The sequence below is a fragment of the Chelonoidis abingdonii genome, chromosome 3 (genome assembly GCF_003597395.2).
Source record: "Chelonoidis abingdonii isolate Lonesome George chromosome 3, CheloAbing_2.0, whole genome shotgun sequence".
Taxonomy (NCBI): domain Eukaryota; kingdom Metazoa; phylum Chordata; order Testudines; family Testudinidae; genus Chelonoidis; species Chelonoidis abingdonii.
In genome coordinates, this window is record NC_133771.1 from 131155460 (window position 1) to 131171957 (window position 16498).

The following is a 16498-nucleotide window of genomic DNA, read 5'->3' on the forward strand; positions in this document are numbered from 1 at the left end:
TTCAGAAATCGACGTTAGCCTCGGACCATGGACGCACAACGCCGAATTACTGTGCCTAGTGTGGCCGCATGAAATCGAATTTATAATATTAGTTTTATAAAACCGATTTTAGCTAATTCGATATTATCCCGTAGTGTAGACGTGGCCTGTGTGTGACTCCATGGTAAGACTGTTACAGTGATCCAGGAGTTCACATTTGTAACTGGGTGGTGAAATCTAATTCTAGAACATTCCACCAGTTTGGGGTGTCTTCCCTGCTCTTGTCAGTCTGCCCTGAGGTTGGCATTCTTGGTCATGAGCCACTCCAGACAGCGTGACAATAATAATAATATTTTACACTGGACTTCAGCTTCAAAGTGCTTGACAAACTTAGATGAAACTGTACAACACTTCCATGAGATGGGTAACTAAAAATTATTTAGCTTGATTCTCCACTGTGCTTAAGAGAGGAGGCTGATAGGGACCTGGTCATAACTTCTCCAGTCTCAGCCAACTGGTCCTGGTGTAAGTTGAAGCTGCACGTCTCATCTTCTCCTCACCCCTCGCTACCTCACCAGGCCCCCTGCCTCCTCTTATGTGAGACAATCTCTGGATGCTCCAAGTTCTCTTGGTGCCACATAAAGCAGACTGGAGACTCTGTCCCCTTTATCTCCATTATATACCTGTGAAATCTGAAGAAGAAACCTTTCTTCTTATGTTTCCAAGGACCCAGATGAAGTCAGAGTCAGAACCAAGAACAGACCTCATGAATTACTATCCTCCAGCCTGAACTCAGAACACAAGCCTTTCTATTCATATTGATCCAAAACCAATGTTTGTTTCTGTGTTAACAGGATGACACTGCTAATGCCCACTGACAGAATTTCATTAGTTCGTAACAAAAAGCTTTGCATCTTCAGTCTTGCTGTCCCTACCTACACTTGTAATGGGCTGTTGTTCTCCTTAACTGCTTCTTTCTATCCCACCGCTGCCAGCATTCCTTCCTACCGTTTTTCACCATCACCAATCCCACTGCTCTCCCTTACTTGTACCAGGGTTTTTTTGCTTTGATAATTCAGGGCTAGTTCCTGGGAGGTGCTGAGTATCCTCACCTCCTATTGATGTCAGTGGTTGCTGAGGCTGCTCAGCACCTCAGAAGATTAATCCCTCACATTGTAAGATCTATTTTGCTCTAGACAAGCCCACATCCATTTACAGTACTCTATAAAGTGGGAACAACACATTAGAGCTTGAACAGCTTGTTTAGATAGAATTACAGTATTCCCTTGGCAACCACTGACCCATCTCAGAGATCCCTATTTTGGGACCATGTCTTTGATCTCTTTTTATCCAGTCCATTTTGATCCTTAAATCTACATTTTATGTGCTTTGATCCTACATTGTGGGTCAAGTGAACAAGCTCTTAAAATGGTGTATAATTCTTTTCCTCTTTATGTTGTTGCTGTGTATTATGAATTGAAGCAAATAGTATAAAAGGAGACAAGGGAGTATCACTATTGGGTGACGGGTCTCATTGCTAGAACTTACTGCAGGGAACATATTTCTTACCCAATTGATTAATATTTTGGATAGGAATAATACACTTACATACGTTTTCATCAAGGTGTGTATATGACTCCAACTAGTATATTTTTTCATGTGAATTTGACAACACATTGCAAATTGCTTTGAGGAAAATTCTAACCAATATCTGAATATCACTTAATTCCGTCTGATCCTTGAATTATCTTAAGAACAGCTTTTCCACCAGAGTATGTTGGTTACAGTTCAAGGAAAATACCTCATAAGGAGATACAAAAAGAGGAAAATGCTAGCAGCAGATATACTCCCATACTTTTTGCTTATAGAAATCTCTTTTTACTGCTTCAATCCATTAATTATTAAAAGGAAAAAAGGTTAAAGTGATTAAAGCTTTTTTTTCTGTGAGGTGTCTCTGGCAGCACTCAAAGGCTTAAGCATCAGCTTACAGTTAAGAGGATTTTACTATCTCTATTTCATCTCTTCCAGTATTCCATTATCTTTTCCAATATATTAAGTCACCGAGGAGGGGAGTGGGAGAGAAAGAAATGGAGAAAAAAAGATTAAAAATATGAGCACTATAATGATGCAAAGGAGACACAATTAATAAAAGGAAGAAAGTGACATCATATGTGGCAAATATATAAATAATGAATTTTCCTTTAGTGGAAGCAGACCATGAAAAGTATGCTCCAAAAATAAGTATGTAATAAAATACCTTAGAAGGTTTACTAGTAAGACAGAAGCCTTCATTTCACGGACCTAGACATTATCATCAATGACCCCTTTTTCGCTAAGTTTCTCTAAGAGGTCAGGGACATCCTATGGACATATTCCACATGGGGAACTGCTTCCACTCAAGAACCAAGCTACTAAATAACAAAACAGTGATCCTGTTTATTCCTGGGGTGATTGTATTTTTCTAAACTTGTTCTGCCTATCTCTTTGGAATAAGGTTATCATGACTCATGGCAATCAATTATAACAGCCAGTTTATGAGAGAATTGGAATGAGGGAGTGAGAAATTAGTGGCCATATGTCATCTCATATAATATCAGAAGTAATTAGTTTCCTACTGCTGACGCCATGTGAACGATCAAAGCAATCATCACCCATTTATGTCCTCCTTACTACCAGTCCATTAATTGCTGAAAGTGAGCCTTCTTAGCCTGAAATATCCAGACTGCTGCCAAAAGAATGAAAAAAGAAACATAATTCATCCTTACCATTAGCACACCAAAGGACCACCAGTCTGCACTCTGCGTGTGTCCTCGCCGATTGACCACCTCTGGGGCCATGTACTCTATTGTCCCACAGAATGAATACGCTCTCTTGTCATGGTCAATGGCCTCCTTGCTCAGGCCAAAATCTAGACATATTTTGTAAATAGACAGAACTCTTGTCAGATCTTGGTTTATGATTATAAACATTATCTCACATTTAAATATAATTTTTCATTCAAATGAAACCCAACAGCTTTCGACAGAGATGCAGAATACTGAATCCAACTGAGAGTTAAATATTTACAGAAGTGCACATTCATGTAATGCACAGTTTATGTGCACATAAGCACCAAAACATACTCAGAAGTTGGAAGTTACATTTGCACATGGCTATATGCGAGCAAAATTCCTGCTTGCATGTAGGGATTTGTACCCTGAAGTTGGGCACGTGCATTTTTCCACACACTTCTGAAGATACATCCCCGAGATGGCAGAGGTAATTTGGATAAGCAGAATATAGTTACACCAGCTGGAATTTCCACAGGACATTGGAGCTAACACCCAATTCTTGCAAAAAGTACCACGGAATTTCTAATCATCACAAGTGGACAAGCATGCAGTGATGCCCACACCACAGCTCCAAGGCCACAAAGGGATGTCCATTCTAGGCATCTTTTGGTTGCAGTCTAATCTGGAGCTACAAGCCATACCAGAAAGGTGTGTGGTTGCAAGGACTCTTGGGTTAGAAGTCTGGAGCTGGAAGCCACAGTCAGGAGCTCAATTTTGTCTGAAAAATGGTACTTCCGGCATGCACAGGGCCCTTATGCTACATCAGGCCAATGGCTCAGCAATGACCAGAGGGAATAATGTCAGCTACTGAATCATCAGTCCCACTTCCTGCAGCCCCTAGGTTTTCTCTAGCTACCTCGTTCCAGCTACTGACCCACGATCACAGCTTGATGCATAGAAACCAATGCAGTGCATTGGCAGGCTTGTAGAGATTAAGTTTCAGTGATCAGATGCTGTTCTTTACATACCTGTAATCTTAATGTGACCCTCTTCATCTAGGAGGATGCTGGAAGGGAAAAGGCAAAAAACAAAGAAAGATTATAAATATACAAAGTACATTTAACAATAAAGAATAAAAAATGGTGAAAGAGAGGAAATATATACAAATTAAATATACACATAGCCTGCCTCCTTGTTAGAGACTCCAGAGAAGAGAAAGATCCCCAGAAGCCCAAAGATCTACATATCTATGTGCCTGAGACATGAACAGCCTGTGCAGGCTGGATAATCAGCCTGACTGACATGCCAAGGCAGCCAATTGCATGACTTGAATGTTTGGTTGGGACTGCCCAAACACATGAACTGAGCCCAGAGAGACCCAGTGTTTGAAAGAAAGGAATTGACTGCAGGATGTCTGCTTTCAGCAACAAGAGTCACAGAGCTTTCACTGCTCTTGAAGGAAAGGAGAGAAAGGTGCACAGAGAACCCAAGACTCTTTGGTTGCAAAATGATCTACAGAGTCTTAAAAGGGAGAAATAAGTGGACTCTTCGACTCTCAAAGACCAGAAGTTTTCTGAGAGTGGGCTACACACATTTTTACAGTCTATCATCATCATTAAGGGTCAAACAACAAACAAACAAATGAAGCAAGTTAGATTTAAGGCTGCCATTCTGTTCACGACTCCCTGGGATGGCTCAATGTTGCAGCAATCTTAGAAGAGAAGTTAATTTTATCACATAGGCTTTAAGTGTCATGTAGGCCTGTGAACCAATAGGCACAATGTGATAGGTTAATAAAAGAATGAGGTCATATCTCTTAGATCTACATGCAGAAGGTTGAACCAACTGCATGACAACACCTTGCCTTGGACCAGCTGGAGCACCCTTATACATCCAGGACTCAGTGAATGGAAAAGTATGAGGGAGTGGCCCAGAAATGAGATGTTGGAGGGAGGGAGTGTTGTCCCCTCCAACATCCCATGGGAAATCTGCTGGAAAGGTAATACAGCCAGAAGAGAGGATTACGCAGTTCTCATCTCCTAGGTCCCTTCCAGTGTAGTTTAATTCCAGAGGCCATGGTCTGGTCATACCATGAGTAATTATGCTGAATTTCCGTGCTTATATCAGCTTAAATTAGCCCATAAATATTGTTTATTTTGATGTCTTTTGGTTTTAAATAGTAGAAGTAAATACATTTTTATTTTCCAAAAGTTAAATTTAACGCAGCATGCATAACAGATTGAAAGGTGATGGCTGACTGACCTCACTGATGAGGGAATACAGTATAACCATGGTAGCAAGACTGTGGATATCTACAAATCCAAATGAATTATTTGTCCCAACTCTGTCCTCACCTATAACTATTTCACATTTGGGGACAATGTGTACCTTCAAATCAGCGGCACTGCTATGGGTACCCGCATGGGCCCATAGTATGCCAACATTTTTAGGGCTGACTTAGAACAACACTTCCTCAGCTCTCGTCCCCTAACACCCCTACTCTACTTGCACTATGTTGATGACATCTTCATCATCTGGACCCATGGAAAAGAAGCCCTTGAGGAATTTCATCATGATTTCAACAATTTCCACCCCACCATCAACCTCAGCCTGGACCTGTTCACACAAGAGATCCACTTCCTGGACACTACAGTACTAATAAATGATGACATGGCCACAAAAACACCACCTTATACCGGAAACCTACTGACTGCTATGCTTACCTACATGCCTCCAGCTTTCATCCAGACCACACCACTTGATCCACTGTCTACAGCCAAGCTCTACAATACAATTGCATTTGCTCCAACCCCTCAGACAGAGACAAACACCTACAAGATCTTTATCAAGCATTCTTACAACTACAGTACCTGCCTGCTGAATTATAGAATATCAGGGTTGGAAGGGACCTCAGAAGGTCATCTAGTCCAACCCTCTGCTCAAAGCAGGCCCAATCCCCAGACAGATTTTTGCCCCAGATCCCTAAATGGCCCCCTCCAGGATTGAACTCACAACCCTGTGTTTAGCAGGCCAATGCTCAAACCATTGAGCTATTCCTCTCCCCCAAGGCAAAGGCCATACCCCTTTCAGGAGAGAGGCTCTCCCCAAGTGAGGTGCACCAGGACAAAGGCTCAACAATCACCTGCCTGACCCCGACATGATTTGAACACACAACCTTCTGATCTGGAGTCAGATGCGCTACCAGGCCAGCTGGTGGCAAGGAGAGCTGAAGACCTCAGACAATGTACTGGCTATGAATCATAGAATATCAGGATTGGAAGGGACCTCAGGAAATCATTTAGTCCAACTCCCTGCTCAAAGCAGGACCAATCCCCAGATTTTTACCCCAGTTCCCTAAATGACCTCCTTGAGGATTGAACTCACAACCCTGAGTTTAGCAGGCCAATGCTCAAACCACTGAGCCATCCCTCCTCCCCAATGAAGAAAGAGCTTGACAGAGCCAGAAGAGTACCCAGGAGTCATCTACTACAGGACACGCCCAATAAAGAAAGTAACAGAATGCCACTAGCTGTCACCTTCAGCCCCCAACTAAAACCTCTCCAGCACATCATCAGGGATCTACAACCTATCCTGAAGGACGATCCACCACTCCCACAGATCTTGGGAGACAGGCCAGTCCTTGCTTACAGACAACCCCCAAACCTGAAGCAAATACTCACCAGGAACCACACAACAAAAACACTAACCCAGGAACCTATCCTTGCAACAAAGCCCGTTGCCACCTCTGTCCACATATCTATTCAGGGGATACCATCACAGGACCTAATCACATCAGCCATACCATCAGGGGCTCATTCACCTGCACATCTACCAATGTGATATATATCATCTGCCAGAAAAGCCCCTCTACCATATACATTGGCCAAACCAGACAGTCTCTAAGTAAAAGAATAAATGGACACAAATCAGACGTCAAGAATTATAACATTAAAAAACCAGTTGGAGAACACTTCAGTCTCCCTGGCCACTTGATTACAGACCTAAAAGTCACAATACTACAACAAAAAAACTTCAGAGAACAGACTCCAACGACAGACTGCTGAATTGGAATTTGCACACCGGACACCATCAAACTAGGCTTGAATAAAGACTGAGGGTGGATGGGCCATTACACAAAGTAAAACTATTTCCCCATGCTTATTTCCCCCCCACCCCCAGTTCCTTACATCTCCTTGTCAATTGCTGGAAATCGGCCATTTTCATTACCACTACAAACAGTTACTTTTCTCTCCTGCTGCTAATAGCTCACCTTAACTGATCACTCTCCTTATAGTGTGTATGATAACACCCATTGTTTCATGTTCTGTGTATATCTACATATCTATATCTTCCTACTGTATTTTCCACTACATGCATCCAACAAAGTGAGCTGTAGCCCACGAAAGCTTATGCCCAAATAAATTTGTTAGTCTCTAAGGTGCCACAAGGACTCCTGTTCTTTTAGTAAATAAATGCTGCGTCTTGAATGAGCACGCTGCACAAGGGATTTATTTAGGGTGTTCACTTTATAAATTATTTTTACCATATGAAAACAGTAATATGGAGTATTTAATCTAATTGCTGATTTATGTGTTGAAGAAGATCTAGCTCTTATCTCCTGACTGCTTGTGGTCCATAAAAAGATTCTGCTGCACTTTTCAGAACAGTAGGGATGTTAATACTAATCTCTTGGTCAAATGCCAACATGGGTAATTGCATTTTATCCATCTAAATGTCCTTGCTATGCCAATTGGATCTGACATAATTCTTTACTTCTGGTCCTAAACTATTCTGTAGTGTTTCTATGCACGGTTGAATATATATTTTCAACACTGAAGGCAGCTCTCTTTTCAGTGATGTGAAGTGATTCCTCGTTATGAGATCGTGATATATTTCACTATTCAAAAATATTTGTGTGGAAAAACTAGAGATTCTCCTGATCTGTAGTGTGATTTTGATAACAGGGAAACATTTTCACTTTCCCCACTATTATAAGGAATATTTTTTTAGTAACAAATACAAAAAAAAAAAAAAGCAACATTGGAGTTATAACCTCGTGTTTTCATATATTTGCTCCAGGCTAACATTTGCTGTTTTCACAGAAGCATTCTGACATGAAACATGAAGGCAGCCAGCAAAAATCACCTTTAGTTTTTGTGGAAACAAGAAAGACAGTTGAAACAGACTTGTAACTCATAACTTGTAAGGATATTCATTTTGTAACCCTAATATGGTCAGCACTCCTTTAATCAACAATTAGATTAAATATGTAAAGTTAGTAGTCAACCACATTGTCTCTCTTTATATTCCCATCCTCTCAGACATTCAGATCATCACAATATATATAATTAAAAGAAAACAGAAGCAAAACTGATACATTAGTATATAGATGCAGAAAATGTTGTCTTTGTACTGAAACATAATTAAACAGATGATCGTCTGTAATGCATTTGTAGGTTGGGGACAGACTATTATGGAGTCTAATTCAACATCAAAGGCTGACAGCTGAGTCACTATTGTTGCTCAATAAGTAAAGCTTCTTCTTTTCCATTCCCTCCCACCTTCCTGAGGAAGTGTGATTTTTAAGCACTAGCCATGTAACAGGCATGTTTAAATATGCACCAGTGATAATCTTCCCTCCACCAGAGGATTACACTGAGGGAGATAATAGAATCTTAGGCTCCTGTGACCCATGTGGTTTGGAGGCCAGTGTCAGGAGCTAGGTGTGAAACCTTGTTATGGGTTGGGCTAACCCTCCCTTCCCAGGTTGATAGGTGTGAACTACCCTTCAATTACCATCACTGCAAACATATATCCCACCTAAGACAAAAGATATGTGTGAACCCGCCCAGGAGTGGGTTTGTTGAGACTTGCTTTGGGTAGGTATTCCTGGGAATGTGAGAGAACACACAGCTACTGAGGTCACAGACCACAACAGAGAGAGGGGCAGAGGAAAGGAAGCAAGAAAAAGGCAAGCAGGAGCCTGTGAGCATGGTGTGACTCTGGAAAATGCTATAGAAAGAGCTTTTGGCCCAAATGTTGGCTAAAGAGACTTGGGGGGGCTGGTAAGTTAAGGAGCTGATTCTTTTTGTTCTTGATTCCTTCTGCATTCAGAGACACAGGACTTTATACATTCCTTGTAAAGAAACAAGATTGCGTCAGACAAATACCTGGCTACTATCAATTTCTGCTTCGACCTGGAACATCCACACAGCCCTGAACTTTGACTAGCCAATCAGGTCAAAAAGGGGCAACAGGAGCAAACGTGGTAATCACACAGTTTTGGCCCTGGAAGTATAGAAGGGCCCACAATGATGACTCTTCTTCACTCTCAAACCTAGGCAGGACCGGCGCCAGGGTTTCTCACGCCTTAGGCGCACGGCCATTTCGCTGCCTCCCGTGCTGATCCTGTGGCTCTGGTGGAGCTGCCGCAGACATTCCTGCGAAGGGTCTGTTGGTCTGTGACTCTGCTGGAGCTTCGCAGGCATGCCTGCGGGAGGTCCACCGGAGCTGTGGGAGCAGCCGACCGTCTGCAGGCATGACTGCGGCAGCTCTACTGGAGCCGCAGACCAACGGACCCTCCGCAGGCATGCCTGCGGCAGCTCAACCGGAGCCGCCTGCTGCCCCCCCCCGGCAAAATGCCTCCCCCTCAATAATCCTGGTGCCCTAGGCGATTGCCTAGGCTGCCTAAATGGTAGCGCCGGCCCTGAACCCAGGGGAAGGCTTCTGTGATAACAATGTAAGATTGCAGTATTTCTAGGGGGTACTGCCAGCTAAGAACAGCGCAGAGCTGCAAAGCATCCACTGAATCATCCATACTGTAAATAGTTTATTCTCCACTGGAAAGGTATGCTGCTTTTTGCAGCATTAACTTCTGAACCATGAATTCTACATCCCCATCCTCCTTGAGTAGTTCATAGCAATGAACTGGAGCTAATGGTAATCAGGCTAGCTGTATTGCCAAGAGTGAAAGGGGTGTACAAATGTGCAGTGGGCTTTCTTACCTTATTCTCATGGATTCATTAATAAATACGAACAAACACGTCAAAGCACTATACACTGTATAGAGAGTGGGGGAGAACTAAGACCTCCACTGAGGGGATAAGTCATGTTCAACGTTCCTGCTACATTTTCTTTGTATTTACCAGGCTACAAACTCCACTGAGTGCTACAGTATTTTTGTCCTTAGGCAAGCTTATACTTCTGTCACTTACCCCTGCAGCTTACACTTGCCCAAGGACAAAGTGGGGACGGAGTGTGTGGATGGATGCATGTGTGCACACAGTGTAATTTGTCTCCTTAGAATGTATAAAATATACGGAATTCCGTATTTATGAACCACAAATTACATTGGAGGGAAAAAAGGAAAATGAGCTATCAATCTGAGGGGAAAAACATGCTCATCATTGCAATGAATCAATTTAAGATTAGCGAAACAGCCACTGTATCCGCCACTAATTATCCTGACTGAAACGACTGGCATTTAGTAAACTTCACCACTAATTGTGGAAACATAGCTCTTCTTCGATCATTCTTCCTGTCTTGTCTCATTATGTTTTATTCTTTTTACAGTTCCTTTTTACTCTACATTATCATTAACCGAAAGCTCTATTGTGACAGTCACAACTATTTCAGCTACTGCATATGAGATGCACAAACCTGAACTAGACTACTTTCATTTTCAGAGAGAGGAAAAAAAAATGGAAATCAGACATGGTTAATATGATTCAGGCATGGGGGGGGGGGGAAAACTTTCTTCCAATTCAATGGTTTGAAATTATAACAATGGAAGTGGAAGAACAGATAAGCAAGTTATACTAGGTTATAATTTCACTGAGGACGCCGATGGTACCACAAAACCTTAAGACAGAACTTCTCTATATTCAGCTTATGCATAATTATTTTTTCAGTGTAAGGTTAGAAAGTGTCTGTGTAAAACTGTGGCTCTTCACATTCTATATTTCACAATTAGTAATAAATAATAATCATTTCCACTTCTCTAGTAATTTCAATTTTAAGATCTTAAAACACAAACAATGAATTTAATTGCTGACAGCCTGAACCAATGTCTATTGCCCTTCACTGGATCAGGCACTGAGGCAGGGGAGTACATTAATCTCCATTTCACAGATAGGGAAACTAAGACAGGGACAGTAGAGTGACATGCCCAAGGTCACACAGGATGTTTGTGGCACAGCTGGGATTACAACCGACAGCTGAAGTCCACGGCTGAATCTTAAACACAAAAAATCATCCCCATTGGATACTGACATTATTGTATATCTCAAATCAATACTAAAATGATTCAGTCTGTGACACTAGCAATTTCTGAATCTGTTTTTTAGTTCTGATCTATGTCTTCTAGGCTTCACTTTGAGCTTTAGGTTCAAACAAGCCTGAATGAAGAATCAAACTCAGCGAAAACTACCAAATTTGGCCTGGCACCAAAATCATGTGGAGCTATTCAAGGTTTTCATGATTTTGGTCAGATTTGCTCCATACTTAGGTCAGGCTTTCATGAAATATAACCTAGATTTCATGCTTTTCTGCAAACTTGGCCAAATGTTCTGGTTGCTAAGAAAATCTGAAACAGCATTTGAGTTTCATCTGGTTGCAGGTTTTGTTATGAAAGTTCCTCACAGCTCCAGAGATCAAAACATCTTCAGAAAACAAGGAGACTCTCACAAATTTAGGATGTCATCACACTGTATTGTGTGTTTATTGTTGTACAAAATTTGTATCATGTCGCCCAATCTCAGCACTCCAGATTCTTCATCCAAATTCATTTGTTATGTAACTCCAGTGTAGACAATGAAGAATTACAACAGAATCACATCAAATATGAATTTGGTCCTTTACACCACAAAAGGAAAAAAATTACCTATGACTTCTTGGTAGGAGGTAGAGCTACTCTCCCAAATCCTTCATACTACTTTAACCACGCCATCAATACAAGCATACATGTTTATGTATGGGTTTCACGAACTGTGCATGTATTTCTGGTATTTAATGGCTGCATTTAAGGGCTTGATTCTGCCATTCTTACATTTAATCATACTTTACTACACAAATAATCCCATTGGTTTCAATGAGACTGAGCAATTACCTTATTACATGAGTAGTCTCATTGAAAACAATGCGATCACTCATGCAGAAAAGTATTTCTTAATGTAAAAGTCAGAATTAAATGGTAAGCAACTTGAAGAAAGAAGCATTTTTGGCAAATAAAAGTTGAGCCAGAAAGACAAATTTTTGGCTATTTAGATTAGATCCTCTAGTTCTCAGCATCACAACATTTCCTGATGTGCAGAGGTTGCACTTAAAAACTTGTCAATTGTCCTAGATGGTTAATAACACTAACTCAGTATTTGTAATTTTCTCTAGATATTTGTATGAGGAACAGAGAAGCAAAGGGAACACTGCTAATATTAAAGGTAATATTATCTGGTAATCGAAGGCAAAATAGAAAGTTTTAAAGTGTGACCATCTTAACAGTTTCTAAAAATGGTATCCAGTAATTCTTTATTGATAGCAAGAATGGAAAGTTAAAAAAATATTCCAGATATTTACAGTTGAAACTAATACTTACTAGTAAATCATCACCTTAAAAGATTTATATAAACAGTTGGAAATTCAGGCTTGTCTGAGCTTTTATGATGTGATATAAACCATCAAGCCAATGTTGCATTCAGCATTATATTTCTGCACTTTGCAAGGGGATCTACAGAGAGATATGATGCCGTTGGTATCTGTATTACAGTTTTGCTTGATTATTTCTGAAATATTAGATGCATTCAGCACTCTCACATGCGGTTTGAACCAAGTTAATGTCAAAAAAGACAACTCAGAAATAACATTTCGAAAGATAAATATCTCCTAATGTAGCTTACATATAAAATCTTTCTAACAATTAACTATTCTTTTCTAACTTGTCTCTTTTTCTTTAATGTTTTGGATCAGATCAGCCAACATGGCTTCTTAAAGTTCTGATGAAATCACAAGCATTCATGCCATCCTCTGCTAGGTCTGGTCTACACACAGTTATTGTACTGGTATAACTATTTAGGTTAGGAGTGTGATTTGTTTACCCATATACTTATACCAGTACAGCTCCTAATGTGAACATAGCCTTATATATCTTTATACCAGTATAACTATGTCTATACTATGGACCATATAATGGCACAGCTGTGCCGCTCTAAGGTCCCCTGTGTAACTGCTCTTTACTGGCAGGAGAGAGCTCTCCTGCCAGCATAGTTAAACCACCTCCAATGAGTAGGGTCAGCTAGGTCAGCAGGAGAGCCTCTCCTGCCGACATAGAGCTGTTCACACCAGTGCTTTTGTCAGCAGAACTTAAGTTGGTCAGGGGAGTGTTTTTTCACACCCTTGACCCACAGAAGTTTTGTTGACAAAAGAGCTGGTATAGACAAAGCCCTTCCCATACGGGAACAGCCATACTAGTACACCTCTACCCCGATATAACATGACCCGATATAACACAAATTCGGATATAACATGGTAAAGCAGTGCTCTGGGGGGTGGAGCTGTGCACTCTGGCAGATCAAAGCCAGTTCGATATAACGCGGTTTCACCTATAACGCGGTAAGATTTTTTGGCTCCTGAGGACAGCGTTATATCAGGGCAGAGGTGTATAAAGCACCTTTATACCAGTATAACTGTGTCCACACGTATGGGGTTGTACCATTTTAACTATGCTGGTATACTTAAAGCTGTACCAACATTTGTGTTTAGACAAGCCCTTAGCTACACCACTGTAATCAGAAGGATTCCCTTGTATAGCTTTTATTTACTCTGTTTTCTGAGTGATTTATAAAAGACTGAATTGGTAGCACTGCCTATTACTAAAGTTGCTGACATCCCACTGTTAAGACTCTGTTTCCAGTTATCTATAATCTTTGTCAAACTTGAAGTGTTTGGGCTAAAATTTTCCATGCTAGGTGTCTGCCTCAGGTTGAATTTTTTTGGGGTGGTGGTGGGGAAGGTCAAAAGTTCATCCAAAACAGTTCAGCAATTTACAAGAATGAGGGTAGGAAAAAATGTGCTGTTTCGCTCCTGTTAAAAAATTAAAGCAACTTTTTGTGTGTAAAAAGATCTAGCATCCCCATGCTTTGGAGCAAGCACTTGAAAGGGGGTGGCCTTTGTATTGGAGTTGTTCATTTTGCCATCTCCATGAGAATCTGCCCAAGTTACATGCCTTTGAAAAAAAAAAAATCACAGCTTGAACATGTTCAGAATTTTAACAGTTACATTCCCAGAAGATTCCACCTGCACTGAGCATGATCTGGGACTGAGCAGGACCTTCCCTAAAATTGCAGTTCTGGATTGCTGTGGGTTGTGCAGGGTCTAGGCACCTGAGCGGAGAGAAGAGAGCCTAGCACTCCTATGCTCTCAGTGACATCCCACCCCTCTGGCTGGGCCCAGGCACCAGGGAGGAGGAAGCTGCTTTATTCAAATGCAAAGGTGACATGAGGAGATATGAGCCAGACCTGTGGGAGGAGTAGATTGTCACAAGGAACCTGGGAGGTGGGGGAAAAGGGGAGAAAGCTGGGGGGAGACTGGGAGCCATGGAACAAAATTTGGACTAGCTGTGCAGGAAGACTGGAAGCTGGAGAGAAAAACAGAGTGGAGTGACTGCACTGAATGAGGGAGGGGTCCTAAGGAAAAAATAATGTGATAATGTAAATAAAAACTGTATTATAATACAAGAGGGTCAAATAAAGGTTGCTTAGGGAATCTTAATTCGTGCATTTCCGAACTTTTGAGTACTTGACTTTGCAACCTTACTAATGATCTTTTAAATTTGCTCTTTTGAGGGTGCAATTCTGAGATGTGCCCCAGCTTTTTCACTGGATAGTACTATAAAGACAACAGAGGGCCTATCTAACACAGGTTCAGCTCCACTAATGTTTGCACAGTGGGAGCCCTAGTGTAAATGGGCTACCAACACGATTATTTTGAGTACCATGTTGACTAGGTTTACTATAAGCAGGATTAGGTGACATGAGGATGAATAACAGCATTAGCAGCTAGTGGGCTCTCTACACTACTAAAACCAGTTCAGTTTATTTCATCTTTGGAGGCCTGTTAGTTCCACAGTCAGCCTGTTTTGGCTTTTAAGGGGCCTAATAAGCCTGTTCTCATTTTTGTGGTCACTTTACCATTAACTCTGACCTTCTTGTATTTCTAACTTCTTTGTTTGTTAAACAAAACTTCACTCATGTGCCTACAAATTTAACTGCTCCTTAACTCAGCTTTTTAAATTGGTTTGTATTAGAATTATTTTCTAGCAGTGATTCAGCACTTCCCAGGTTGGTCTAAAGCAACAGGTAATGGAGAATGTGCTATTCCTCAACACAAGAAACAATATGATCAAGTAGAGCACACTAGCACAATTCTCACTTAGAGCAATCATAATCAAAGATCACAAACACTATTTTATTTATTTATTAGCTTTTCTATGGTGCTCGTGAATGCAGTATGTGATTGCCTAGCAAACATGAATCAACTAAGCACCAAAACAAAATAAAATCAAAAGCGTTGCTGGCAGATAGAGATACAAAAACATATGGCACTTGTTACTGATGACAGATGTTCTTTTATATTTGATATTTGGTAATAAAGTGATACATTTATTCCTTTAGATGTTTAATTCAGTGGGTGACTTTCTGCATTTGATAAATTTCTGGTTCTTATTTTCATTTAACCAAAAATGACTGGAAGTTTTAGTAATTTGTGAAATGGTCTTTTGAGCAAATGACAGATAGCTTCAGTCATGCCATTATCTACTGGTTTGTCAAAATGACTGCAATATATACATGAAACTGAACTTGACGGTTATGTAATTTGGATCATATTTGTGGATAAACAACCTTCCTGCCCTCAACTCCTCACTCCTACAAAATCCAACTTCCAATATTCTTGACTTCTTCTTTCCTTCAGAAGTACGAAGCTGATTACACACCACTCTAAAGAAATAATTGCATTTATTTAAATTGCATGGCATGAAGGGAAAGAATATTGCTTTGTTCTTAGAGTTTGGAAGCATAAAGAATAGTCAGACTGGCTCTGTTTCTGTACTATACTGTAATCTCCTTTAAACAAACTGGAATATTTCTTTCTTTTTTTAAATAATGGAGATATACCTATCTCCTAGAACTGGAAGGGATGGGTCATTGAGTCCAGTCCCCTGCCTTCACTAGCAAAACCAAGCACTGATTTTGCCACTGATCCCTAGAGTGGCCTCCTCAAAGATTGAACTCACAACCCTGAGTTTAGCAGGCCAGTGCTCAAACCACTGAGCTATCCCTCCCACATCATTAAAAAGGTTCATAACTTTTAAAGGTTGAAGCACGTTTTATTAAAATTGGCATAGAACAGTGTATGCTAACCACAAGTCAACTGGACCAGAGCAACAGCAAAAAATATCAACAGACTCCCAGTCATCTCACTCTGGGTGTCATTTGCTTTATTTTAGTAGTAAATAAAATATTTTTAAAAAAAGGAACACTAGCAGTAAACTTACTCTTGACAAAATTTAAGCAACATCACTGAATAATTTGTAAACTAGCAGGATTAAGGACAATTCATTGTTTAAATTGAGAAAAAGCACTTTAGGGTCAAAATCTGATCTGCATTAAAATGTGTGACAAAGTTCCTCCTCTACCTTGGTAGGTCCTGCACTTATTGGCAGAGTTTGCTCACCTCAGTGATCTTCCCCACAGTCTGGG

The 16498-nt window shown here is 40.7% G+C and overlaps 1 protein-coding gene across 4 annotated transcripts in view; it reads right to left on the minus strand.

Annotated features, from left to right (window-relative positions):
• RPS6KA2 (ribosomal protein S6 kinase A2) overlaps nt 1-16498 on the minus strand; it is a 464767-nt gene that overhangs the window by 105469 nt on the left and 342800 nt on the right. For all 4 annotated transcript variants that reach the window (XM_075064103.1, XM_075064105.1, XM_075064106.1 and 1 more), the window contains 2 exons: nt 3779-3816; nt 2745-2887 (listed from right to left, as the gene is read on the minus strand). In XM_075064103.1, coding sequence (XP_074920204.1) covers nt 2745-2887; nt 3779-3816 — 181 coding nt within the window. The remainder of the gene's footprint in view (nt 1-2744; nt 2888-3778; nt 3817-16498) is intronic.